Here is a 27,825-nt window from a genome sequence, read left to right as displayed (position 1 = left end):
GCACTCAGCATCAACCCACATCTACTCTCTTATCAAGCTCCTGTTTTTTTATTTGCACACTTCTGCCCCCCTCCCCCTGCACGCACCCACTCACCCCCTGTGGTCGTGTCATCTGTGCCCTTTCTTTACAAATGTGGTCTCCAATATCTAACACCTGTTCATGGCTCTCTTTTGCGTCACTAATTGTCAGCCACACTATACAAACTGTGAAAACAGTTATATAATCCCTTTTTTGTATTGTTACAGCAATAGTTGCATTGTTAATCATAGTTTTGATTAAAGATATTAAAAAATAAAGTAAAAACATTAGTAAATGTGCTGTTAGTTGGCAACGCTTTTGGTTGCCCTTGAGCAAGAGCAGGTGATAAAGAGGTGAGAAAGAACTCATCTGGTGTCTCAGAAGCAAAAAAAAAAAAACATGCTGTGCTGTTTGCCTAGTGTCATTGAGCAGTTAGAAGCCAAGAAATTAGAAGTTCAAGTCATTCTGCTGTTTTGTTTTATAACTGTATATATGAAACACAGATGGTTACAATCATTAATGGTGCCATTTGCTAAGTTGTCACAAATAAACAGCTGCATTTATGTAACAGGTGCCACAAGTCTACAAAATGATCTTTGGTTAAAAAAAAAACCAACATGTTAAATGTTGCTCATTTATCAGCAGGATGAACGTGGCACATAAAAAGACAAGGTCATTTTACAGGGCAGGAAAAGAGGCAGGAGGAGGGAACAGAGATTCAAAGGTGGGTGGGTGGAATTAGGTGGAGGGATGGGGGTGAGGAGAGATTAAGGGGGGGGGGGGGGGGGGGGGGGGTATGGAAAGACACAGAGGGGTTAAAGTATAAATGCAGTGAGTGACAGATCATTCACGTCCAGTCTGGTCGTAGGAAGGTTTGAGGCAGCCACAAGATGATTGGCCTGATTGTTTTCACACTACTGGGCGCTGCAGGTAAAGAACATCTGAAGTGTGTACGGAGGTTTTAGAATAAAGATGAACTTAAACTCTGTTGAAGTTGAAGCATTTTAAATATTTCCTTCACTTCACAGCTGCAGCCCCTACAGATGACAGGATTGTAGGCGGCTACAAGTGCGAGGCCCATTCCCAACCCTGGCAGGTGTCTCTCAATATTGGCTACCATTTCTGTGGCGGCTCCCTCATCAACGACCGATGGATCATCTCTGCTGCTCACTGCTGGCAAAAGTTTGTATCACATTCCTGTATCCAGACTCATCGACATGAATTTCATGGCTGACATGATTGTGATCATTTCGCTTCTTTGCCTCTCCTGCAGCCCCTTTTCCCAGATCGCGGTCTTGGGTGACAACCACATCTGGATGCACGAGGGCACGGAGCAGCTCATGCCTGTGGATGCCATCTACTGGCATCAGAGTTACGACTACAGGACCCTGGACTATGACATCATGCTGATGAAGTTGGCCCACCCAGCCACCGTGAACCAATACGTCAAACCTGTCGCCCTGCCCAAAGCCTGCCCCGCACCCGGGGACATGTGCACAGTGTCCGGATGGGGGAACATCTACACTGATCAAGGTGAGGTGGCTTCAATAATATATTTCTTGACTGCAACCACATTTCTAAAACCATTTCAAAAAAAATACAAAACCTATTTAATTTGATAAAGCAATGAAGTCTGCCGTATTTAAACCAAATAGCATTATCAATGCCACAAGAGCTTACATATGATGGTGGCAATGCTCAATTTAGAATACAGATTGAACTATTCTCTAACGTTAATCTTTCCTTCTTGTTCTAATCCGCAGTGTTCAACCCATTTTACCTCCAGTGTGTGAACGTCCCCATTCTGTCTCACAAGGACTGTGACAGCTCCTACCCCGGCAAGATCACTGACCGCATGGTGTGCGCCGGTTACCTGGAGGGAGGCAAGGATGCTTGTCAGGTATTTTCACACAATTTCACAGCACATTAAATAACACGAGGTGATCTGTAAGAAAAAAAATTAATAAACTCAATGTTCTTCCTCTCCCCTGCTCAGGGTGACTCTGGTGGTCCTCTGGTGTGTAATGGGGAGCTGCAGGGTATCGTCTCTTGGGGCCAGGGCTGCGCTCAGCCCAACTACCCGGGCGTTTACACCAAAGTCTGCTCTCTGATGCCCTGGATCAACGACATTCTCTCCAGCTACAGCTAGGCTGTCATCTGTTATCATCACAGATCTACAGGAGGGAGGCAAAACCAGAGAGAGGGAGAGAGAGAGAGGTGAAATTGAAGGAGACGGAGACAGGAGGTGGTGGTGGGTGGTGTCAGGGAGAAAAGCAGCGAGAGATCAGCTGAGAGGGCGCCACGAGAAGAAAAAGTGTGAGAGAGGGATGTGTTTAGTCAGGACACGATCAATAAAATCTTTCCTTTTGTGAAGCATCAGTGTGTTTATGATTGTTGCTTCTACTGCTCCTCATACAGATGCTCTTGGGCAACTGTTGTACTGTGAGACATTTCTGAATACTTTGTTTCAAATCTGTGGTAAGACCTTACAAATATAAACCACAGTCAAACAATAACAGCTTATGCCAGTACACTTAAAAAAAAATGCCATTCAGAATCGCACCAGTTTGAATTTGGTTTTCCTGTGATCCATAGCACCACACAATCAGTCAACGGGATTTTTACCTTAAAATAAAACACAAACTGCCACGTGTGTTGATGAGGGTTCTGCCCGTCTATTAGTTTTGGTGAAGGACGTGAATGCTTCCCATCTTTTATTTCTTTCTCCTTAATGCTGATTGCTTCAGGCATCTTGAAAAAAAGGACACAGATGACCTACAGCGAAATTTGCACAAAAGTGAGATAATGTATGGATTTACGGGATGCTGATTAATGGATCTTCCACACAAGTAGATGCTCCCTCCTCATTATGGTTCAGTTAGTGATGTTCAGTTTCCAAATCCTTACTCACTTTGGTGCAATATCCACATCTGAAACAGACACATTGGTTGATGGTGTGCAAAGGAGCTGTTCTCTTCCTAAAACCATGGTGCAACAACCATTTACGACTAAGGAAAAAACGGGGGAAAATGATACAATACGAGTTTGAAGCCTGTCACATTTTTGACTGATCACCTGACTGTGTCATTTAGATGAAAAGAAAACCTACAGGTTGTCAAAGTGCTGTCACACTGTCACAAATACTGTGGTGCTCAGACAAACACTGCAATTACCGTAACTTGAGGACAGAAATGTCATGCTCACCACTGGTGCCTTGTTTTCTTGTCCATGAAAATTTCGTTGAAGCCTCTGGTTGAATATCAGCCATCAGCAGTCAGATATGCTGAAATCACAACACAATAGCACAGACACAGGTCAGTTGCACAGAAATACCTTCCATTGTTTTTTCACCTGGCACAGAGGATTGCAAAGCACCTGCTGCTCCAGAATATGGCCTCTCCCTCTTCATCAGTATCACTGTGATGTGATGATACAGAAAGAGATCAGATGGCGAAATGGAATATGACAAATCAGTAAATGAACGGCAGAATGTAAACTTTAAGGTCCCTATTAAAGATGATTTGTTTTTGCATATGTATTTATATTAATCTATACATAATTCAAATGAAGAGAAATGAAGATGAATTATTAACTTCCAACAACCACTGTCATCTTCAGAAGAGTTGTGAGACTTCTGCTGAATCATGCAGAGGTATACCTGAAGAATACCCAAAGCAACCCTGTTTCCACCTGACAAATGTATCCATTTAAATACAAGTAAAAAGACTTGTACCTGAGAGAAAGATCCAACAAATGATTTCTGGATTTAGTTTATAATTCTTATACTCTCTTTGCAAACACGTGATAATTGCCATTTATTCTTGATAAATTGAGTTAGAAGCCTTAAAATACCAGGTAATCAGTGCATATCTTGTACTTTGCAAACATTAGGAAGTATTTTGTTTTTTCCCAAATGAACAACCTTTCTGAGAAATACATTAGAATCTCCTTATATATATACATTGCAAACAACAGGAAGTATTTAGTTTTTTTCAAATGAACAACCTTTCTGAGAAAAAACTTGAGAATCTCCTTTTATATATATATATATATATATATATATATATATATATATATATATATATATAGAGAGAGAGAGAGAGAGAGAGAGAGAGAGAGAGAGAGAGAGAGAGAGAGAGAGAGGTGTAGTGATTATCTGGGTACGAATCCAAGTTCCAACCAACCAGGGCCTTTCTGTGTGGAGTTATCCCCGTGCAAGTGTTGGTTCTTCTCCGGCTTCCTCCCACAGCCCAAAGACATGCAGAATGGGGTTAGGTAAATTCAAGATTGTAATTTGACCGTAGGTGTGAATGTGAGAGTGAATGGTTGTGTGTCTCTGTATGTGACCCTGCGATAGGCTGGCGACCTGTGCAGGGTGTACCCCGCCTCTCGACCAATGTCCGCTGGGATTGACTTCAGCCCCCCTGCGACCCTTAAATGGATAAAGCGGTAGATGATGGATGGATATACTGTATATATATATATATATATATATTCAGCTAAATGAATGTAATGTAATGTACTGGAAGACGCAGGCAAAAAAATTGAGAGGAACATAATTTTAAAGTCAAGGTGTAAGACTTTATTGATTCAGATGTTAAATGACTGCACAATGTTCAAAACTCAACGACAGTATTTGAGTTAGAATGATGGAAAAAAGGCAGCAGAGTAAAATGTTGATCGCAGGATCAGACTTAATAGTTGGCCATGGTCGTCTCCAGCCAATCGTTGAAGAGGCAGACCTGTGAATAGAGACATTACAAGGCTTGTTAGCAAAGAGAGCAAACAGTGAATATGATCATTTTTAAATGGTGATGCACAAAATGACTGAAAACTCAAATAACTTTGTTGTTAGATTTAGATATATGGTTATACCTTGGCATAGACACCAGGGTGATCCCTCTCAGCACATCCGTAGCCCCAGGACACAACACCCTGCAGCTCACCGTTGCACACGACGGGGCCACCGGAGTCACCCTGGAGATTGAAGAGTGAAAAAATCCAAGAATTACGTAAGTCAATCCAAGAATTACGTACATTATTTGTTCTGAACATTGAATTAAATACCTGGCAAGAGTCCTTGCCTCCCTCTAGGTAACCAGCGCAGAACATGGCTGGAGTGATCATGCCAGGGTAGGAGTTCTCACAGTCACGCTCAGACAGGATGGGGAGATCCAGGCACTGCAGCTTGTTGCTGTCAGCAGCTACAGGGTGAACAACAAAGTATTGTTGACAAAAAGGACAGAAATAACACAAATTTAAAGATAATAGTTAGCCTGAAAAATATCTGACAGTCCAAGCAGTTAAAATGTAGATGTTACTCACTGGAGCTCATGGTGTTGCCCCAGCCAGAGACTTTGCACATGGTGCCAGCGGGGGCACAGGCGCTGGGCAGAGCCACAGGCTGCACATACTGGTTGAGGGTGGCGGGCTTGCTCAGCTTGATCAGCATGATGTCATTGTTGATGTTGTAGGAGCTGTAGTTGGGGTGACGGATGACACGGGAGGAGCGGATGAACTGCTCGCTTCCCTCAGTGACCTTGATGTTGTGCTCGCCCATACGCACCTCCACACGGCTGGAGTGGAGAGAGAGGATTTTTTTAGAGTTGAATTTCATGAAGCTGGTTAAAACACAGCATGTGAACCTTTGTCTGTATAATATCAAGGAGAGACGTACGACTTGTAGCAGTGAGCAGCAGACACAACCCAGTTCTCGTTGACCAGGGAGCCTCCACAGAAGTGGTAGCCAGAGTTCAGAGACACCTGATGGGGCTGGGAGTAGGGCTCGCACTCATACCCTCCGACGATCTTGTCGTCCTCCGTGGCAACTGAAAACACACAGAGATGAAAGAGTTAGGAACCTAGTGAATATTTTTTATAATTCACTTATTTAAAACTAGTGAATATAAACCAGAAAGACATAAGCTTACAAGCAGCTCCGATGAGCAGAACGAAGACCAGAGACCTCATGGTTGCTGTGTGATCCTGTCGATGAGAGTCTTCACCTGGAGCCCTGGTTTATATAGAAAGGTAACTCTCCCCTTCCCCTGCTGACCACACCTCCCAACATTGTTTTTGGCCAATCAGGGTCCTGGAATTCTGGGTATTGGAAAAGCAAATATTGAGTTGACTGTGGGGTTATCTGTTCTGACATCCTGTATATCTTCATGTTTTATAATTTACAAAACCATTTTGGAATCATTTTTACAATGGAAACGTCAGGAATCAAGTGTTTAAATGTGTTTTTAAGATCTGATTGACAATTTTCTGAATTTACACACAATTGTGTTGGTATCTGCAAGACTATCTTACAAGGTTTTTTCACGCTATTACTGTTTCTAAACTTTACATTCATGTGACATTGTTGCAGAGTACACTATATTTATCTGTATTTATCACTGGATGTATTATGTATGTTAACCTGGAAATGGAGGAGTTGTGCTGTGAAGACGTGGCTGCAGCTCTGCAGATGGCCAGGTTCACAACCACAGTTGCTGAATGTGGATTTCACAGGAGAACGAACACGTGTCGTCGGAAAGAACAGTTCAAAAATATACAAAGACATCCCCAACACATGAAATGACACAATTACAATTTAAGGAAATTACTTTTTAGGGAACTTCTCAGTAAACATCATTGAATTCAAGTGTCATGTTTTTATTTTCTTCCTAAAAGTATGATTTCTAAAAGACTGTTTACGTATTTGATTTCCCTGTAGGAGTGTTGTTTGCTTTATGAATAAATTAGCTAGTCTTGATTTGAGTCTCTAGGTAAATGGACTGTTTGCAAAATTGTTTGCATTTGATTAGTTTGTTGAACCAATCTTAACACTAGCTGAAGTAGTATTAGCATTTCAATCACACACTGTATCTCTAAAAGAATTAAACTTAAGTTATTTATTTACTAAATGATCAATGCTTATTTTCTGCAAACCCAGCAAAAGTTTTAAGCTCTGCACGAATATTTATTTGCGTTAATTAAAAGCAGTTACATTCTAAACTATTAATTAGCATGCAACACACAAGCTAACATATTTTTGGCATGGCCGTAAACTGTTTATTAAAATGAATGTAGTCACCCGGTCCGGAAAGTGAAGCAAGTTCCTACAACCTGTATTCTCTCGAATGACCAGCAGAGGGCGACTCCACTGGTTTAAGAACAGGTCATTTTCTATAGAAGTCTAGGAGAAATTGACTCTATACTTCTCATTTGATTTATAATGTCAGGTAACATCTCAAGCTCTAGTTTCAAGTTTTCGTCAATACAGCATGATGTTAATTTATTAAATCATTGTTCCGTTTAGAGTAAAAGAGATGATAAAGCATGGTATGCATTGAGAGTTTAGCATTTCGGTCAGTGCCATCTTGATTTTTAAAAACTATTAGTAACCAATATTTGGAGGAGGGGGATTGGCCTGACTAAGAGCTCGTACTAGCTAGAACAACCCAAGAAGTGTAGATGGGCGGCCTTTGTCAGGGCTAGCCCCTCCTCCAAATATTGGTTACTTCTGGCTTTTGAAAAATGAAAATGCTAAACTTGAGGAGCAGTTCACAAACCAATGAGTGACTTCATTATAAGTTTGTGATTCAAAAATTTTAGATGTCAAATACAGTATTTGTGGCTGGTCCAAGATGAACCTTGTTTCTACTTTAACCTGAGGAATAGTTTAAGACATAGGTGAAAAATCAATTAAGTAAATACATTTTTTTTTGTACCATGACGTGGGAAGACACAGAAAAAATTGGAGAGGAACATCGTTTTCAAGTCAAGGTGTAAGACTTTATTGATTCAGATGTAAAATTACTCCACATTGTTATGATGGAAGAAAGCTAGTAGAGTAAGAAGGTGATCGCAAGACCAGACTTAATAGTTGGCCATGGTCGTCTCCAGCCAATCGATGAAGATGCAGACCTGAGAATAGAGACAGAACAAGGCTTGTTAGCACAAACAGCAAATATGATACATTTTTTTGTGGTCATGCACAAAGTCACTTATAACTCAAATAAGTTAATTGTTAGTTCTAGACATATGAGTATACCTTGGCATAGACACCAGGGTGATCCCTCTCAGCACATCCGTAGCCCCAGGACACAACACCCTGCAGCTCACCGTTGCACACGACGGGGCCACCGGAGTCACCCTGACGAGAAGAAGAGTGAGAAATTATGCAGTTAGACTGAGCAAGTCATACCAAGTCATTATTTGCTGTATTTTGCCTGAACAGTGATTCACGTACCTGGCAAGAGTCCTTGCCTCCCTCAAGGTAACCAGCGCAGAACATGGCTTGAGTGATCATGCCAGGGTAGGCGTTCTCACAGTCACGCTCAGACAGGATGGGGAGATCCAGGCACTGCAGCTTGTTCTTGTCAGCAGCTGCAGATCAAGACAGATTTAGAGGAAGCTGGAATTGTGGTTCGGAAAAAAACAATCTACATGTTAAGAGAACAATGCAGGTGTCTTTACTCACTGGAGCTCATGGTGTTGCCCCAGCCAGAGACTTTGCACATGGTGCCAGCGGGGGCACAGGCGCTGGGCAGAGCCACAGGCTGCACATACTGGTTGAGGGTGGCGGGCTTGCTCAGCTTGATCAGCATGACGTCATTGTTGATGTTGTAGGAGCTGTAGTTGGGGTGACGGATGACACGGGAGGAGCTGATGAACTGCTCGCTTCCCTCAGTGACCTTGATGTTGTGCTCGCCCATACGCACCTCCACACGGCTGGAGTTGAGAGAGAGGATTTTTTTAGAGTGGAATTTAATGTCGCAGGTTCAACATGCCTGAACATTAGATTAAGGAGAGACGTACGACTTGTAGCAGTGAGCAGCAGACACAACCCAGTTCTCGTTGACCAGGGAGCCTCCACAGAAGTGGTAGCCAGAGTTCAGAGACACCTGATGGGCCTGGGAGTAGGGCTCGCACTCATACCCTCCGACAATCTTGTCGTCCTCCGTGGCAACTGAAAACACAGTTAGCGGTTTACTTCTAGTCCTATTGTTGATTTCCAGTCAAAACCCAAAAGTTGTGGATTGTGTATTTGAGCACTGCTATAGGAGATGTTGAGGTAATGCTGGAGCTAAAGCTCTAGTCTTGGATGAAGTTCAATCAGCCACAAGCAGAAAGGTAAATGGCTAAAACAAAAGTTGACACTTACAAGCAGCTCCGATGAGCAGAACGAAGACCAGAGACCTCATGGTTGCTGTGTGATCGTGTCGATGACAGGACTTCACCAAGATCCTTGGTTTATATCCACAGTCGGGCGAGCCACCCTGCTCTCCGGCAATCCTCATTGGTCAGTGAGGAGCCAATCTCTGCAGCAGGATGTTGCGATCTAGCGAATGATTTCCCGATTTACTTTAAAAAAACATTTATTGAAGTCAGGATGGCCTTGGAATGAACCATTTTATTTGGACGGGAAATTATCTGACCACCCTGTTAGCTTGGAGTATATATAAAACAGTGATTCAGGTGAACTGACAGGATCGTATAAGACAGCCACAGGGTCTCTGGTCTTTGTCCTGCTCATTGGAGATGCCTGTTAGTGTGGGAAGTGTAAAGGAGATCTGATTTGTGTCTTGTATACTTTTATTTAAATTCATTACTGTGGCAAACCATTAAGTATTTTGGTCCGTCTTAAATCTGTTTTCAGTTGCTACAGAGGATGAAAAGATCGTCAGGTATGAATGCCGACCTCATTGTCAGCCCCGTCAAGTGCCTCTGAATACTGGGTACCACTTCTGTGGTGGATCCCTGGTTGTTAAGAACTGTGTTGTGACAGGTTATACCTTAACCATTTGTGTGGCCTGAGGTTCTCCACACCAGAAGTGCCAATGATGGCACCAAGTACAGTCACTGGCTTGGGCAACGCCATGAGCTCCAGTGAGTTACATCTCTTTGAGACGTTATTTCAGAAAAATTATAAAGGATTGCTCAAACTGTGTCTAAATTTACAATTACCAACAAGCCATCCCTGCCTCACAGTTCACTTTCATTTTTTTCATTTTATTTTTCTGCAGCTGTGGACAGTAACAGACTGCAGTGTCTGGATATCCTGTCGCATGGACTACTGTTAGGTTCCCACCTATGCTATTTTCTAGTTCAACACTTTTTCAAAGAGGACTAGATGTTTTTACTCCTTTCTGACTAAATGCAATATTATGTAGTGCGGATGGAGAAGTACATCAAATAAAGTCTTATGAGCTGCATATGAAGCATGATATATTATGTGAAGTTGTTTTCTCTCTGTTTAAATGATTTGCCTCATAATGGAACAAATATAACAAAGACTGCTTGTTTGGACAATTGTGAAGTAGTGTTAAGCAGGTCACAGGACATTTGTTGTTTTATCAGGAATTTGTTTTGATTATTTTCTGTTTCATCCGTTTCTGATATTAAGGACACAGGCATCCAAGTATTTATAGAAATACTTCTAACTTAACTTTCACTTCACTATCTCTTGTGTCAGCATTTAAAGATATGAAATATGACTTTTCAACTCTCAGACCACTGTAGTGCAATAAAAGATTATGAATGTGAATGAAAAGTAGTTTTTTTTCCCACATTTGGATAAGCCTTATATGCCCAATGAGGCCTGAGAGGGGGAAAAAGGACAAACATTATTCTGAATCTGTTTTTTCCCGAGTATATCATACTTGTATTATTATTCTGTTCTACAACCATTCTTCTATAATCTTTACTAATTTTGTTCTCCTTGTATTTATGCACTTTCACTTTATTCACTTTACACTTTATTTTGGGTTTATGACATTAGCATCTCTTTAGTGTTTCTTTTATCAAGACATGAAATGTTCTTATTAGAAAGTGCTCTCTGACTAGTGTAGAGTAGTAGTGTACATTTTCATGAGTGCACTTCAGTAAAAGTTGTAGCTACTCGTTTACGAGAATGTATTTAGATTTTTTACCCCACTACTCTCAAATGTAAATGTTACATATGTTTGGCAGGTATCATTTCACATACAAATTAAACATATAAAACATGATGCAATATTATAGATTTAAAGCCATGTATATCAGCACAGGTGGTATCCACTGAGAATAATCTGTGAGCAGACTAAATTCCACACCAAGTTCTCAAACTGTTAAGACTGACAGTTACACCATGAGTAGGTTGTCTATGCCTTAAATCTATGAAGCTTTGTCGAGTTAAACAGTGTAACAGTGCTTGTGCATCAGACTTACTTTTTAATTTTCAATAATGTGGCTCATTATTCGTTGCTTGCAAAGATGCACACAAGGTTACCTTGTTATGTAATAATGAGAATGATAATGTTATAAAATATCCCACAACAAAACTTTGGGAGCTTTGGAGTTCTATAGTGATACTTGCATAGTGAATACTTCCACCTTTGATAATCTGGGTGCATTTCGCTGGTAATATTTTATATTTTTTACATATTTTATATATAATATATTATAATATATTTTTACTCAAGCAAGACTTGTAAGAGTATTTTCAAATTGTGGTATTGCTACTGATTTAGATCTCAGGTCCTAAACTCAGATCAGTAAATTGCTTTTTAACTTCTGAAAAAACCTTGTAAATCTGTCTCTATAAAGATTATGAGTTCTTTCTCAAGGCAGCCTCGGCCCTTGTATCTAAAATGTGTTTTCTGGTAATGGGTCCTGAGAATCTCACAGCTGTGAAATACTGTGTCCATACACATCTAAATATAGCTTTGTCTTGTGTACCTGTGCAATCTTACCAACGAAACACAAGCCAACTTTCAGATAGTAGGGGGTGGATAAGAACTTTCACTAAAACAAGAGTAATAGAGTAATGGCAGCTGATAGATAAATAGGTGGATAAACAAACAACAACTAAGCCTGCAATATTTTTCCTTGGGTATAATTGAGTAATATCTGTATGACAATTTCAGCAGAGGAACCTGTGGCAATAAAAGAAAAAGCACAATGCATTTAATCTTCAGTATGATCCAGGAGTTTATTTGCAGTTGTCTTGTTCGGTCAAAATTGTATCTACCTATGTTTCAGTGATGTAGTAATATAATTTCTTATCATATTTAATACTGCTATGAAAAAACTATACATACAAATTGTTTGTGATTATTTTTTTAATTAATATATCGTACAGGATCCAGATGACCTATTCTCCTATGTTCCCAAAGAATTACTGAGAGGAAGGTCATTCTTGTATTCAGGTGTTTTTAAAAAATATTCTGGAAATCATTTACTAGATCGCAACATCCTGCTGCAGAGATTGGCTCCTCACTGACCAATGAGGATTGCCAGAGAGCAGGGCAGCTCACCTGACCGTGGATATAAACCAAGAATCTTGGTGAAGTCCTGTCATCTACAAGATCACACAGCAACCATGAGGTCTCTTGTCTTCGTTCTGCTCATCGGAGCTGCTTGTAAGTGTCAACATTTGTTTGAGCTGATTCTGCTTGTGGCCCATTGTTCTTCATCCAAGACTAGAGCTTTAGCTCCAGTATTACCTCAACATCTCCTATAGCTGTGCTCAAATACACAATCCACAACTTTTGGGTTTTGACTGGATATCAACAATAGGACTAGAAGTAAACCGCTAACTGTGTTTTCAGTTGCCACGGAGGACGACAAGATCGTCGGAGGGTATGAGTGCGAGCCCTACTCCCAGGCCCATCAGGTGTCTCTGAACTCTGGCTACCACTTCTGTGGAGGCTCCCTGGTCAACGAGAACTGGGTTGTGTCTGCTGCTCACTGCTACAAGTCGTACGTCTCTCCTTGATATTATACAGACAAAGATGTGCACGCATGTTGAACCTGCGACATTAAATTCAACTCTAAAAAAATCCTCTCTCTCCACTCCAGCCGTGTGGAGGTGCGTATGGGCGAGCACAACATCAAGGTCACTGAGGGAAGCGAGCAGTTCATCAGCTCCTCCCGTGTCATCCGTCACCCCAACTACAGCTCCTACAACATCAACAACGACATCATGCTGATCAAGCTGAGCAAGCCCGCCACCCTCAACCAGTATGTGCAGCCTGTGGCTCTGCCCAGCGCCTGTGCCCCCGCTGGCACCATGTGCAAAGTCTCTGGCTGGGGCAACACCATGAGCTCCAGTGAGTAAAGACGTACTAGTCGATTGGTTTTTCTGTACCACAACTCCAGCCTCCTCTAAATCTGTCTTGATCTGCAGCTGCTGACAAGAACAAGCTGCAGTGCCTGGATCTCCCCATCCTGTCTGAGCGTGACTGTGAGAACTCCTACCCTGGCATGATCACTCCAGCCATGTTCTGCGCTGGTTACCTTGAGGGAGGCAAGGACTCTTGCCAGGTATGTAACGAGAAGGAATCAGCAGAGTGCAGTGCATGTCAGTGGCCTTGTTCATTGAAATAATTCATTTTGGTCTGTTTTTTAATTGTTCTCATTTTCTCTCTCTCAGGGTGACTCCGGTGGCCCCGTCGTGTGCAACGGTGAGCTGCAGGGTGTTGTGTCCTGGGGCTATGGATGTGCTGAGAGGGATCACCCTGGTGTCTACGCCAAGGTATAACCATATCTCTTAAATTAACAAGGAGGCTCATTGAGTTTTAAATGATCATGTTTCCTGTTGGCTCTTTGTGCTAACAAACCTTGTAATGTCTCTATTCACAGGTCTGCCTCTTCAACGATTGGCTGGAGACGACCATGGCCAACTATTAAGTCTGATCCTACGATCAACATTTGACTCTACTGCCTTTCTTCCATCATTCTAACTCCAATGCTGTTGTGGAGCTTTGAACAATGTATAGTCATTTAACATCTGAAACAATAAAGTCTTACACCTTGACTTTAAAATTATGTACCTCTCAATTGTTTGTCTGTGTCTTCCCACATCATGGTACACAATGTTTTAAAATATACTTATAATTAACTTATATCAATAAAATACAATTTTACATTACTGATTTTTAACCAAGGTCTTAAACTGCAGTACCCCTGAGTAGAAACAAGGTTTTTCTTGGACCTGCCATAAGTACTGTATTTGATATCTAAAATATTTCAGTGACAAACTTTGTCATGCACAAGTGGCAACCCTCAGTGACGTCACCCACTGGTTTGTGAACTTCTGTTTTGAAGGCTCATATTTGTAGCATTTTTGTCAGTGCCATCTTGGTTATTTGAAACCAGAAGTAACCAATATTTGGAGGAGGGGGGTGGGCCTGAGTGAGAGATCATCCACCTACACCTGTAACCTGCACCCATTGGACAGTACTAGCTGTCAATCACACTGTATCCACACCCCAACAGATACCGTGCTTTATCGTCTATTTTCCACAAAATGAGATATTAATTTACTAAATGAAAATCATGCTGTATTGAAGAAGACTTGAAACTAGAGCTTGAGTCCATAAATTCCTCAGGAAAATGTTACCTGACGTTATAAATCAAGTGAGAAATACAGAGTCAATTTCTTTTAGACTTCTATAAAGATGACTTCTTTTTCAACTAGTGGAGTCGCCCTCTGCTGGTCATTCGAGAGAATACAGGTTGCAGGCACTTGTGCATTTGCTTCCCTTTCCTGACCGGGTGATTACATCCATTTTAATATACAATTTATGGCCATGACAAAAATATGTTATCTTGTGTGTTGCATGCTAATTAATAGTTTAGAATGTAACTGTTTTTAATTAAGACAAATAAATATTTGTGCAGAGCTTAAAACTTTTGCTGGGTTTGCAGAAAATAAGCATTGATCATTTAGTAAATAAATAACTTAAGGTTAATTCTTTTAGAGATACAGTGTGTGACTGAAATTCTAATAATACTTCAGCTAGTATTAAGATTTGTTCAACATACTAATCAAATGCAAACAACTTTGCAAACAGTCCATTTACCTAGAGACTCAAATCAAGACTAGCTAATTTATTCATAAAGCAAACAAAACACTCCTACAGGGAAATCAAATACGTAAACAGTTCTTTTAGAAATCATACTTTTAGGAAGAAAATAAAAACATGACACTTGAATTCAATGATGTTTACTGAGAAGTTCCCTAAAAAGTGATTTCCTAATATTGTAATTGTGTCATTTCATGTGTTGTGGATGTCTTTGTATATTTTTGAACTGTTCTATCTGACGACACGTGTTCGTTCTCCTGTGAAATCCACATTCAGCAACTATGGTTGTGAACCTGGGCATCTGCAGAGCTGCAGCCACGTCTTCACAGCACAACTCCTCCATTTCCAGGTTAACATACATAATACATCCAGTGATAAATACAGATAAATATAGTGTACTCTGCAACAATGTCACATGAATGTAAAGTTTAGAAACAGTAATCGCGTGAAAAAACCTTGTAAGATAGTCTTGCAGATACCAACAAAATTGTGTGTAAATTCAGAAAATTGTCAATCAGATCTTAAAAACACATTTAAACACTTGATTCCTGATGTTTCCGTTCTGAAAATGATTCCAAAATGGTTTTGTAAATTATAAAACATGAAGATATACAGGATGTCAGAACAGATAACCCCACGGTCAACTCAATATTTGCTTTTCCAATACCCAGAATTCCAGGACCCTGATTGGCCAAAAACAATGTTGGGAGGTGTGGTCAGCAGGGGAAGGGGAGAGTTACCTTTCTATATAAACCAGGGCTCCAGGTGAAGACTCTCATCGACAGGATCACACAGCAACCATGAGGTCTCTGGTCTTCGTTCTGCTCATCGGAGCTGCTTGTAAGCTTATGTATTTCTGGTTTGTATTCACTAGTTTTTAATAAGTGAATTATAAAAAGTATTCACTAGGTTCCTAACTCTTTCATCTCTGTGTGTTTTCAGTTGCCACGGAGGACGACAAGATCGTCGGAGGGTATGAGTGCGAGCCCTACTCCCAGCCCCATCAGGTGTCTCTGAACTCTGGCTACCACTTCTGTGGAGGCTCCCTGGTCAACGAGAACTGGGTTGTGTCTGCTGCTCACTGCTACAAGTCGTACGTCTCTCCTTGATATTATACAGACAAAGGTTCACATGCTGTGTTTTAACCAGCTTCATGAAATTTAACTCTAAAAACATCCTCTCTCTCCACTCCAGCCGTGTGGAGGTGCGTATGGGCGAGCACAACATCAAGGTCACTGAGGGAAGCGAGCAGTTCATCAGCTCCTCCCGTGTCATCCGTCACCCCAACTACAGCTCCTACAACATCAACAACGACATCATGCTGATCAAGCTGAGCAAGCCCGCCACCCTCAACCAGTATGTGCAGCCTGTGGCTCTGCCCAGCGCCTGTGCCCCCGCTGGCACCATGTGCAAAGTCTCTGGCTGGGGCAACACCATGAGCTCCAGTGAGTAAAGACGTACTAGTCGATTGGTTTTTCTGTACCACAACTCCAGCCTCCTCTAAATCTGTCTTGATCTGCAGCTGCTGACAAGAACAAGCTGCAGTGCCTGGATCTCCCCATCCTGTCTGAGCGTGACTGTGAGAACTCCTACCCTGGCATGATCACTCCAGCCATGTTCTGCGCTGGTTACCTTGAGGGAGGCAAGGACTCTTGCCAGGTATGTAACGAGAAGGAATCAGCAGAGTGCAGTGCATGTCAGTGGCCTTGTTCATTGAAATAATTCATTTTGGTCTGTTTTTTAATTGTTCTCATTTTCTCTCTCTCAGGGTGACTCCGGTGGCCCCGTCGTGTGCAACGGTGAGCTGCAGGGTGTTGTGTCCTGGGGCTATGGATGTGCTGAGAGGGATCACCCTGGTGTCTACGCCAAGGTATAACCATATATCTAAAACTAACAAGGAGGCTCATTGAGTTTTAAATGATCATGTTTCCTGTTTGCGCTTTGTGCTAACAAGCCTTGTAATGTCTCTATTCACAGGTCTGCCTCTTCAACGATTGGCTGGAGACGACCATGGCCAACTATTAAGTCTGATCCTACGATCAACATTTTACTCTACTGCCTTTCTTCCATCATTCTAACTCCAATGCTGTTGTGGAGCTTTGAACAATGTATAGTCATTTAACATCTGAAACAATAAAGTCTTACACCTTGACTTTAAAATTATGTACCTCTCAATTGTTTGTCTGTGTCTTCCCACATCATGGTACACAATGTTTTAAAATATACTTATAATTAACTTATATCAATAAAATACAATTTTACATTACTGATTTTTAACCAAGGTCTTAAACTGCAGTACCCCTGAGTAGAAACAAGGTTTTTCTTGGACCTGCCATAAGTACTGTATTTGATATCTAAAATATTTCAGTGACAAACTTTGTCATGCACAAGTGGCAACCCTCAGTGACGTCACCCACTGGTTTGTGAACTTCTGTTTTGAAGGCTCATATTTGTAGCATTTTTGTCAGTGCCATCTTGGTTATTTGAAACCAGAAGTAACCAATATTTGGAGGAGGGGGGTGGGCCTGAGTGAGAGATCATCCACCTACACCTGTAACCTGCACCCATTGGACAGTACTAGCTGTCAATCACACTGTATCCACACCCCAACAGATACCGTGCTTTATCGTCTATTTTCCACAAAATGAGATATTAATTTACTAAATGAAAATCATGCTGTATTGAAGAAGACTTGAAACTAGAGCTTGAGTCCATAAATTCCTCAGGAAAATGTTACCTGACGTTATAAATCAAGTGAGAAATATAGAGTCAATTTCTTTTAGACTTCTATAAAGATGACTTCTTTTTCAACTAGTGGAGTCGCCCTCTGCTGGTCATTCGAGAGAATACAGGTTGTAGGTACTTGTGCATTTGCTTCCCTTTCCTGACCGGGTGATTACATCCATTTTAATATACAATTTATGGCCATGACAAAAATATGTTATCTTGTGTGTTGCATGCTAATTAATAGTTTAGAATGTAACTGTTTTTAATTAAGACAAATAAATATTTGTGCAGAGCTTAAAACTTTTGCTGGGTTTGCAGAAAATAAGCATTGATCATTTAGTAAATAAATAACTTAAGCTTAATTCTTTTAGAGATACAGTGTGTGACTGAAAATCTAATAATACTTCAGCTAGTATTAAGATTGGTTCAACAAACTAATCAAATGCAAACAACTTTGCAAATAGTCCATTTACCTAGAGACTCAAATCAAGACTAGCTAATTTATTCATAAAGCAAACAACACTCCTACAGGGAAATCAAATACGTAAACAGTTCTTTTAGAAATCATACTTTTAGGAAGAAAATAAAAACATGACACTTGAATTCAATGATGTTTACTGAGAAGTTCCCTAAAAAGTGATTTCCTAATATTGTAATTGTGTCATTTCATGTGTTGTGGATGTCTTTGTATATTTTTGAACTGTTCTATCTGACGACACGTGTTCGTTCTCCTGTGAAATCCACATTCAGCAACTATGGTTGTGAACCTGGGCATCTGCAGAGCTGCAGCCACGTCTTCACAGCACAACTCCTCCATTTCCAGGTTAACATACATAATACATCCAGTGATAAATACAGATAAATATAGTGTACTCTGCAACAATGTCACATGAATGTAAAGTTTAGAAACAGTAATAGCGTGAAAAAACCTTGTAAGATAGTCTTGCAGATACCAACAAAATTGTGTGTAAATTCAGAAAATTGTCAATCAGATCTTAAAAACACATTTAAACTCTTGATTCCTGATGTTTCCGTTCTGAAAATGATTCCAAAATGGTTTTGTAAATTATAAAACATGAAGATATACAGGATGTCAGAACAGATAACCCCACGGTCAACTCAATATTTGCTTTTCCAATACCCAGAATTCCAGGACCCTGATTGGCCAAAAACAATGTTGGGAGGTGTGGTCAGCAGGGGAAGGGGAGAGTTACCTTTCTATATAAACCAGGGCTCCAGGTGAAGACTCTCATCGACAGGATCACACAGCAACCATGAGGTCTCTGGTCTTCGTTCTGCTCATCGGAGCTGCTTGTAAGCTTATGTATTTCTGGTTTGTATTCACTAGTTTTTAATAAGTGAATTATAAAAAGTATTCACTAGGTTCCTAACTCTTTCATCTCTGTGTGTTTTCAGTTGCCACGGAGGACGACAAGATCGTTGGAGGGTATGAGTGCGAGCCCTACTCCCAGCCCCATCAGGTGTCTCTGAACTCTGGCTACCACTTCTGTGGAGGCTCCCTGGTCAACGAGAACTGGGTTGTGTCTGCTGCTCACTGCTACAAGTCGTACGTCTCTCCTTGATATTATACAGACAAAGGTTCACATGCTGTGTTTTAACCAGCTTCATGAAATTTAACTCTAAAAACATCCTCTCTCTCCACTCCAGCCGTGTGGAGGTGCGTATGGGCGAGCACAACATCAAGGTCACTGAGGGAAGCGAGCAGTTCATCCGCTCCTCCCGTGTCATCCGTCACCCCAACTACAGCTCCTACAACATCAACAATGACATCATGCTGATCAAGCTGAGCAAGCCCGCCACCATCAACCAGTATGTGCAGCCTGTGGCTCTGCCCAGCGCCTGTGCTCCCGCTGGCACCATGTGCAAAGTCTCTGGCTGGGGCAACACCATGAGCTCCAGTGAGTAACATCTACATTTTAACTGCTTGGACTGTCAGATATTTTTCAGGCTAACTATTATCTTTAAATTTGTGTTATTTCTGTCCTTTTTGTCAACAATACTTTGTTGTTCACCCTGTAGCTGCTGACAGCAACAAGCTGCAGTGCCTGGATCTCCCCATCCTGTCTGAGCGTGACTGTGAGAACTCCTACCCTGGCATGATCACTCCAGCCATGTTCTGCGCTGGTTACCTTGAGGGAGGCAAGGACTCTTGCCAGGTATGTAACGAGAAGGAATCAGCAGAGTGCAGTGCATGTCAGTGGCCTTGTTCATTGAAATAATTCATTTTGGTCTGTTTTTTAATTGTTCTCATTTTCTCTCTCTCAGGGTGACTCCGGTGGCCCCGTCGTGTGCAACGGTGAGCTGCAGGGTGTTGTGTCCTGGGGCTATGGATGTGCTGAGAGGGATCACCCTGGTGTCTACGCCAAGGTATAACCATATATCTAAAACTAACAAGGAGGCTCATTGAGTTTTAAATGATCATGTTTCCTGTTTGCGCTTTGTGCTAACAAGCCTTGTAATGTCTCTATTCACAGGTCTGCCTCTTCAACGATTGGCTGGAGACAACCATGGCCAACTATTAAGTCTGATCCTACGATCAACATTTGACTCTACTGCCTTTCTTCGATCATTCTAACTCCAATGCTGTTGTGGAGCTTTGAACAATGTATAGTCATTTAACATCTGAAACAATAAAGTCTTACACCTTGACTTTAAAATTATGTACCTCTCAATTGTTTGTCTGTGTCTTCCCACATCATGGTACACAATGTTTTAAAATATACTTATAATTAACTTATATCAATAAAATACAATTTTACATTACTGATTTTTAACCAAGGTCTTAAACTGCAGTACCCCTGAGTAGAAACAAGGTTTTTCTTGGACCTGCCATAAGTACTGTATTTGATATCTAAAATATTTCAGTGACAAACTTTGTCATGCACAAGTGGCAACCCTCAGTGACGTCACCCACTGGTTTGTGAACTTCTGTTTTGAAGGCTCATATTTGTAGCATTTTTGTCAGTGCCATCTTGGTTATTTGAAACCAGAAGTAACCAATATTTGGAGGAGGGGGGTGGGCCTGAGTGAGAGATCATCCACCTACACCTGTAACCTGCACCCATTGGACAGTACTAGCTGTCAATCACACTGTATCCACACCCCAACAGATACCGTGCTTTATCGTCTATTTTCCACAAAATGAGATATTAATTTACTAAATGAAAATCATGCTGTATTGAAGAAGACTTGAAACTAGAGCTTGAGTCCATAAATTCCTCAGGAAAATGTTACCTGACGTTATAAATCAAGTGAGAAATATAGAGTCAATTTCTTTTAGACTTCTATAAAGATGACTTCTTTTTAAACTAGTGGAGTCGCCCTCTGCTGGTCATTCGAGAGAATACAGGTTGTAGGTACTTGTGCATTTGCTTCCCTTTCCTGACCGGGTGATTACATCCATTTTAATATACAATTTATGGCCATGACAAAAATATGTTATCTTGTGTGTTGCATGCTAATTAATAGTTTAGAATGTAACTGTTTTTAATTAAGACAAATAAATATTTGTGCAGAGCTTAAAACTTTTGCTGGGTTTGCAGAAAATAAGCATTGATCATTTAGTAAATAAATAACTTAAGCTTAATTCTTTTAGAGATACAGTGTGTGACTGAAAATCTAATAATACTTCAGCTAGTATTAAGATTGGTTCAACAAACTAATCAAATGCAAACAACTTTGCAAATAGTCCATTTACCTAGAGACTCAAATCAAGACTAGCTAATTTATTCATAAAGCAAACAACACTCCTACAGGGAAATCAAATACGTAAACAGTTCTTTTAGAAATCATACTTTTAGGAAGAAAATAAAAACATGACACTTGAATTCAATGATGTTTACTGAGAAGTTCCCTAAAAAGTGATTTCCTAATATTGTAATTGTGTCATTTCATGTGTTGTGGATGTCTTTGTATATTTTTGAACTGTTCTATCCGACGACACGTGTTCGTTCTCCTGTGAAATCCACATTCAGCAACTATGGTTGTGAACCTGGCCATCTGCAGAGCTGCAGCCACGTCTTCACAGCACAACTCCTCCATTTCCAGGTTAACATACATAATACATCCAGTGATAAATACAGATAAATATAGTGTACTCTGCAAAAATGTCACATGAATGTAAAGTTTAGAAACAGTAATAGCGTGAAAAAACCTTGTAAGATAGTCTTGCAGATACCAACACAATTGTGTGTAAATTCAGAAAATTGTCAATCAGATCTTAAAAACACATTTAAACTCTTGATTCCTGATGTTTCCGTTCTAAAAATGATTCCAAAATGGTTTTGTAAATTATAAAACATGAATATATACAGGATGTCAGAACAGATAACCCCACAGTCAACTCAATATTTGCTTTTCCAATACCCAGAATTCCAGGACCCTGATTGGCCAAAAACAATGTTGGGAGGTGTGGTCAGCAGGGGAAGGGGAGAGTTACCTTTCTATATAAACCAGGGCTCCAGGTGAAGACTCTCATCGACAGGATCACACAGCAACCATGAGGTCTCTGGTCTTCGTTCTGCTCATCGGAGCTGCTTGTAAGCTTATGTCTTTCTGGTTTATATTCACTAGTTTTAAATAAGTGAATTATAAAAAATATTCACTAGGTTCCTAACTCTTTCATCTCTGTGTGTTTTCAGTTGCCACGGAGGACGACAAGATCGTCGGAGGGTATGAGTGCGAGCCCTACTCCCAGCCCCATCAGGTGTCTCTGAACTCTGGCTACCACTTCTGTGGAGGCTCCCTGGTCAACGAGAACTGGGTTGTGTCTGCTGCTCACTGCTACAAGTCGTACGTCTCTCCTTGATATTATACAGACAAAGGTTCACATGCTGTGTTTTAACCAGCTTCATGAAATTCAACTCTAAAAAAATCCTCTCTCTCCACTCCAGCCGTGTGGAGGTGCGTATGGGCGAGCACAACATCAAGGTCACTGAGGGAAGCGAGCAGTTCATCCGCTCCTCCCGTGTCATCCGTCACCCCAACTACAGCTCCTACAACATCAACAATGACATCATGCTGATCAAGCTGAGCAAGCCCGCCACCCTCAACCAGTATGTGCAGCTTGTGGCTCTGCCCAGCGCCTGTGCTCCCGCTGGCACCATGTGCAAAGTCTCTGGCTGGGGCAACACCATGAGCTCCAGTGAGTAACATCTACATTTTAATTGCTTGGACTGTCATTTTTCAGGCTAACTATTATCTTTAAATTTGTGTTATTTCTGTCCTTTTTGTCAACAATACTTTGTTGTTCACCCTGTAGCTGCTGACAGCAACAAGCTGCAGTGCCTGGATCTCCCCATCCTGTCTGAGCGTGACTGTGAGAACTCCTACCCTGGCATGATCACTCCAGCCATGTTCTGCGCTGGTTACCTTGAGGGAGGCAAGGACTCTTGCCAGGTATGTAACAAGAAGGAATCAGCAGTGTGCAGTGCATGTCAGTGGCCTTGTTCTAGATAATTCATTTTTGTCTGTTTTTTAATTGTTCTCATTTTCTCTCTCTCAGGGTGACTCCGGTGGCCCCGTCGTGTGCAACGGTGAGCTGCAGGGTGTTGTGTCCTGGGGCTATGGATGTGCTGAGAGGGATCACCCTGGTGTCTACGCCAAGGTATAACCATATCTCTTAAACTAACAAGGAGGCTCATTGAGTTTTAAATTATCATGTTTCCTGTTGGCTCTTTGTGCTAACAAGCCTTGTTCTTTCTCTATTCACAGGTCTGCCTCTTCAACGATTGGCTGGAGACGACCATGGCCAACTATTAAGTCTGATCCTGCGATCAACATCTTACTCTATTGCCTTTCTTCCATCATTCTAACTCCAATACTGTTGTCGAGTTTGGAACATTGTGCAGTCATTTAACATCTGAATCAATAAAGTCTTACATCTTGACTTTAAAATGGTGTACCTCTCAATTGTTTGCCTGCATCTTTCCACATCGTGGTACACAATGTTTAGAAAATGTCCTTATCATACAATACTGATTTTTCTCCAAGGTCTTCAACTATCCCTCAGAATAAAGTAGAAACTAGGTTTATCTAAATACTGTATTTCACATGTAAAATGTCACAAAAATAGTCACAAACTTTATCATGACAAAAATATGTTATCATGTGTGTTGCATGCAATATGAAACTATTTATTTAATTCATAAAATAAATATTTGCGCAGAGCAGTAAAGTCTTGCATTCTAAGTATTGATAATTTAATGGATGAACTACTTAAGGTTTATCCTTTTAGTGGTACAGTATGTGACTAAAATGCTTCAATACTTATATACTTATACATACATACATGGACATGTACATGTACATATATACACATACATATACATATATACACATTAATACATATATGTATGTATGTATGGATGGATGTGTATGTGTGTGTGTGTGTTTGTTTGTGTGTGTGTGTGTGTGTGTGTGTATATATATATATAGTCTGTGAGAGAGGCTGCACCTGCTGACATTGCAGGACCAAGTCAAGGTCGGGATACCTGGAACAGTACAGCCTGTACCCAAACATCTTATACTGTACTCAACACCAGGCCAGAGCAGCAATGGATAAAATAACAATATTGCATTTTTTCCCCCAGTTGCATTTCTTTCTTTCTTTCAAAGAACTGAGCAGAATACTTCAAAAGAGACCCATTAAAACTTTTGTCTTTTTTGCATCAGCACTACAAACAACAGGAAAACAAAGAACTGATTATGGAAAAATGTATCAATGATAAACAAGAAATAGGTCTTTACCAACCAGGTATAGAAAAAAATATATATGTGTATATTATATTAAATATATATTTATATTAAATATATATATATATATATATATATATATATATATATATATATATATATATATATATATATATATGTACCATTTTGATCATGATTTCACATTTAGCGCCAATGTGTTTGTTATAACTGTTTGTTGTCACATTTGTATCTAATGGTAACCAAACAACGTCACAAAGTTCTACAGTCCATATTACCCTTCATCGCTTCTGTTCAAGAATCGTGATGACAATAAATGTTGATATTTTTGCTCTAGCTCTTGGTCTTTCGTCTCCTCTGCAGCGAGTTAAGCGGAACTGTTGGTTCCCGGGTTCCGTGACCGAGTCGGACAAATACATCGACGCACCGCCAATGTCAAACTGCGCGGACGAACCTGACCGGGGGACTTGTTGTGAACATTCGAGGTGACTGCTCCTCACTCAGGTCCGTTTGTAAAAAGGTTTCACATCTGGTTCTTACCCCGTTCACCGGTCCACACATAGTCGGGGGGTCTTCCGTCTTCTTTGTCGCAGGCGAATCTTTAGCGGACAAGATGCGGCTCACGCTGCAGATGCTGATCTCCCACGGCCGGGTGGCCCGGAAGATGGGCATGGGCCCGCAGTCCCGGATCAACATGCTGCGCAACATCTTGACGGGTCTGGTCCGACATGAGCGGATCGAGACCACGCAGGCCCGAGCGGACGAAGTGCGCTTCTACGCTGAAAAGGTACCGAACTGTCCGGAGAGAGCTGATGCTACAGACTGTGAACTGGTCTGAGTAGATCCATGGAGACAACATGTGCACATTCAGTTTAAAACATATTGACAATAAATATCAATTAGCTAAGATCAGTAAAGTGTTATTAAATATCTTCAGGCACGTCATTTATCCTTATCCTTATTGATCCCGATCGGCCTGGGGTAGAATACACACTAAAACAAAATAAAGCTCATCCCATTGAATTCACAGAGTTCGCATGGAAGAGAAACACATTTCTCAATGAGCCCAAAACATTTCTCTCACATTTTGATCCGTAGAAAATCTGGGCATTATTGTTTCTGACACCATTCGCCACACGTGACTCAAATTGTAGTTCCTGAAATATCTCAAGGTACTGTTTTATCTTTACTCTTCTCTTCAACAATATGCACTTGCAATAAAAACCACCTGAGCATTATTTGAGCAGACTTCAATGGCCTGTTATACAACCTTTATTTGACTGTGTATATATATATGTTTAAAAGAAAAGCGGCAATTCGGTTTCGGGGTTTGAGCCAAAAGATGTGCAACAAAAAAAGGGATTGTGCAAAGCAGTCAGTCTTTTCATCCCGAGGACGTGAAAATGTCTCACATCACCGGGGGGTAACGACTATTCCCTCTTTAAAATGACAGACTGCTACACCGTCACTGTGTGTTCATTCACTGCTCTTTCCCCTTCTCCTCTTCAACACAATCTAGCTCTCTTTCAGTGTGTGTGTGTGTGTGTGTGTATGCGCGCGTAATTATAATCGTAAATCAAATCGCAATAATTGTCAGAAAAATCGCAATTAGATATTTTCCCCAAATCGTTAAACCCTAGTTACTACAAAAATGTTAACGTCTCTTTTTCTTATTTACTAAAGCACAGTGGAGGTTGGGCCCTTGTGCTGTACTGTCATAGGAAAGTGAAAATGGTTGATGAGATGATCACTGTTGTCACCGCTGTATTTGTTTTTGCTCTCCAAAATATTAGTCTTTGTACAAAGGCGCTCTGACATGCAACATATTCTGATTTTAACTCCTCTTTGTTTCACACATGATGATTCTGACTGTGAATGTTTTCCTGTTTTGTTTTTCCCCAGCTGGTTGACTACGCCAAAAAGGGAGATACTGACGAGAAAGCGATGAAAATGGCCAGTTTTTGGCTGACGGTACGTGTCTGCAGCTCGGCAGCGTTGAGAATTTTACAAGTTGTGTCATTCTGAATGTAAAACAGTTGATGTGAAGTCGTCGTCTTTTTCCCCACGCTCTCATCAGGAGAAGGATCTGGTCCCAAAGCTCTTCAAGGTCCTTGCCCCCCGGTTCGAGTCTCACCCGAATGGTTATACGCGGATGGCACGCATCCCCTGCACACAGAACCTGGACAGAGCCAAGATGGCCGTACTAGAGTACAAAGGCAACCCCTTCCCGCCTATCTATCCTACGAAAAAGCAGAATGAACTGACTCTCATCAACCAGCTGCTCAAAGGCTACAGAGAGGAGAGGGCACAACTGTTTGCTGCAAAATCATAACACATACCATGATCCCTGAAGGTTGATGGTCGGATGCTGAAACGCACTGAGGGGTCACTTTTAGTTTGTGGCCTAAAGAGACTGATGTGTTGCTTCACCAAGAGAACATATCAAAAGTTAGTGTGAGAACATTTCTGTGTGGGAACATTTTGGATTTCTTATGTATTAATAAATGTGATAACCTACCAAATGTTAGACTTTCTTTGAACACTAACATCCATTTGGCCTTTTGACCATGTGAGGCGTGGCTCACAAAACAATGCTCTCATTAGAAGGATTACTCCAAAAGTTATCGACGGATTTGTATTAAACATTTATCAAAGATAGGTCTCGTGCATGGTAACAGGTGAGTAAGTTTTGGGATGGATTGAAATCCGGATCTGGATTTCTTCTTTTGAAGGATATTTAAGAGATTTTAAGGTAAACAGTCATCATTTTGACTTGTCATGGTAGGAAAAGCATAGGTGTTACACATTCAGGTGTCCCAGTGTGACAGTGACCCAACAGGCTCAGTACCAGGGCCCAGACAGTGAGGAGGATAAGTAAAATCCTGCTATCACTCATTTTATCCTACTGCGACATGTCAAAATGTCTGGGACGTCTGGGACAAGGTGCCTGTTCATAAACTTGCTGGTCAATGAGCTATTTTTAGTGTATCTGCCCTTGAAAACTTCCCCTCTCCATGTTTAAAAACAAGTTCTACTTAGAAACCAGGAATTATTATTATATTAAAGCTGGGAAATTGTGGGGGAAAATTCCAATAATGTAATTTAACTTGATAAATAATAGTAGGCCTTATTTGGTGGTTTCTTTATTATTTCTTTTTCCTCTTGAAAAGTATTGACATTTAACGTGGTGAACACTGTGGACACCTGTTATGACAAGTCTGTGTCGGCAGAAAAGTAAAAAGCTCTATCATGCTGCACTACATTAAACAATTCCTTATTTTGTCAGATGTGGAATAGATTAACAAAGAGTGTATTTACAGTATGTATTGTATTGGTCTGTCGTATTGTATTGAATTGGTTTCAATTTGATGGAAAATGACTTGTTGATCACAAATCGTTCCAAAACAACATTAGGAGTTTCTTTTCCCGCAAAAGACTGAGGCTGAAGTTCAGACCCTCGGAGCACAAAACAGGGACAAACGAGAAACAGTTTGTTGTGACTGCACTTCA

General features: G+C 40.9%; 6 protein-coding genes and 1 long non-coding RNA gene across 9 annotated transcripts; 6 read left to right on the top strand and 1 right to left on the bottom strand.

Moving 5' to 3' along the window:
• Positions 1–817: 817 nt before the first annotated feature.
• On the top strand, positions 818–2,395 carry LOC118313152 (trypsin-2). The gene is made up of 5 exons (XM_035638465.2): positions 818–949; positions 1,048–1,201; positions 1,293–1,552; positions 1,783–1,919; positions 2,016–2,395. The coding sequence occupies exons 1-5, from the start codon at positions 910–912 to the stop codon at positions 2,166–2,168; spliced, it is 744 nt and encodes a 247-aa protein (XP_035494358.1). The 5' UTR covers positions 818–909; the 3' UTR covers positions 2,169–2,395.
• A 2,183-nt stretch (positions 2,396–4,578) lies between these two features.
• LOC118311085 (trypsin-1) lies at positions 4,579–9,329 on the bottom strand. 3 transcript variants are annotated; one of them, XM_035634647.2, is made up of 6 exons: positions 9,171–9,329; positions 8,825–8,975; positions 8,487–8,737; positions 8,256–8,392; positions 8,058–8,159; positions 4,579–4,761 (listed from the first exon to the last, which is right to left on the bottom strand). In XM_035634647.2, exons 1-6 carry the CDS (start codon positions 9,304–9,306, stop codon positions 4,714–4,716), a joined length of 825 nt encoding a protein of 274 aa, XP_035490540.1. In that variant the 5' UTR covers positions 9,307–9,329; the 3' UTR covers positions 4,579–4,713. The 3 variants fall into 3 exon arrangements, with proteins under 3 accessions (XP_035490540.1, XP_035490548.1, XP_035490532.1); XM_035634655.2 differs by lacking the exons at positions 8,058–8,159; positions 8,256–8,392; positions 8,487–8,737; positions 8,825–8,975; positions 9,171–9,329 and adding exons at positions 4,895–4,996; positions 5,087–5,223; positions 5,345–5,595; positions 5,697–5,847; positions 5,950–6,103; XM_035634639.2 differs by lacking the exon at positions 4,579–4,761 and adding an exon at positions 7,777–7,930.
• Positions 9,330–9,514: 185 nt separating this feature from the next.
• On the top strand, positions 9,515–10,388 carry LOC118310979. Its single transcript, XR_004793879.2, has 3 exons — positions 9,515–9,693; positions 9,795–9,895; positions 10,033–10,388. It is a non-coding gene; the product is annotated as an uncharacterized LOC118310979 (long non-coding RNA).
• A 1,868-nt stretch (positions 10,389–12,256) lies between these two features.
• Positions 12,257–17,019, top strand: LOC118303251 (polyserase-2). The gene is made up of 12 exons (XM_047334101.1): positions 12,257–12,408; positions 12,598–12,748; positions 12,848–13,098; positions 13,176–13,312; positions 13,422–13,523; positions 13,631–13,676; positions 15,622–15,696; positions 15,799–15,949; positions 16,051–16,301; positions 16,379–16,515; positions 16,625–16,726; positions 16,834–17,019. The coding sequence occupies exons 1-12, from the start codon at positions 12,273–12,275 to the stop codon at positions 16,879–16,881; spliced, it is 1,587 nt and encodes a 528-aa protein (XP_047190057.1). The 5' UTR covers positions 12,257–12,272; the 3' UTR covers positions 16,882–17,019.
• A 1,808-nt stretch (positions 17,020–18,827) lies between these two features.
• Positions 18,828–20,264, top strand: LOC118303283 (trypsin-1-like). Its single transcript, XM_047332894.1, has 6 exons — positions 18,828–18,897; positions 19,000–19,150; positions 19,252–19,502; positions 19,624–19,760; positions 19,870–19,971; positions 20,079–20,264. The coding sequence occupies exons 1-6, from the start codon at positions 18,858–18,860 to the stop codon at positions 20,124–20,126; spliced, it is 729 nt and encodes a 242-aa protein (XP_047188850.1). The 5' UTR covers positions 18,828–18,857; the 3' UTR covers positions 20,127–20,264.
• Positions 20,265–21,988: 1,724 nt separating this feature from the next.
• LOC118303315 (trypsin-1) lies at positions 21,989–23,499 on the top strand. The gene is made up of 6 exons (XM_035629574.2): positions 21,989–22,142; positions 22,245–22,395; positions 22,497–22,747; positions 22,865–23,001; positions 23,108–23,209; positions 23,317–23,499. The coding sequence occupies exons 1-6, from the start codon at positions 22,103–22,105 to the stop codon at positions 23,362–23,364; spliced, it is 729 nt and encodes a 242-aa protein (XP_035485467.2). The 5' UTR covers positions 21,989–22,102; the 3' UTR covers positions 23,365–23,499.
• A 1,224-nt stretch (positions 23,500–24,723) lies between these two features.
• Positions 24,724–26,837, top strand: mrpl17 (mitochondrial ribosomal protein L17). Its single transcript, XM_035633249.2, has 3 exons — positions 24,724–25,102; positions 26,218–26,286; positions 26,393–26,837. Exons 1-3 carry the CDS (start codon positions 24,929–24,931, stop codon positions 26,645–26,647), a joined length of 498 nt encoding a protein of 165 aa, XP_035489142.1. The 5' UTR covers positions 24,724–24,928; the 3' UTR covers positions 26,648–26,837.
• The last annotated feature ends 988 nt before the right edge of the window (positions 26,838–27,825 follow it).

The sequence above is a fragment of the Scophthalmus maximus genome, chromosome 1 (assembly GCF_022379125.1).
Source record: "Scophthalmus maximus strain ysfricsl-2021 chromosome 1, ASM2237912v1, whole genome shotgun sequence".
In the NCBI taxonomy this organism is placed as follows: Eukaryota; Metazoa; Chordata; class Actinopteri; order Pleuronectiformes; family Scophthalmidae; genus Scophthalmus; species Scophthalmus maximus.
Note: the sequence above shows the minus strand (reverse complement) of the source record. Positions and strands in the feature narration are given on the sequence as shown.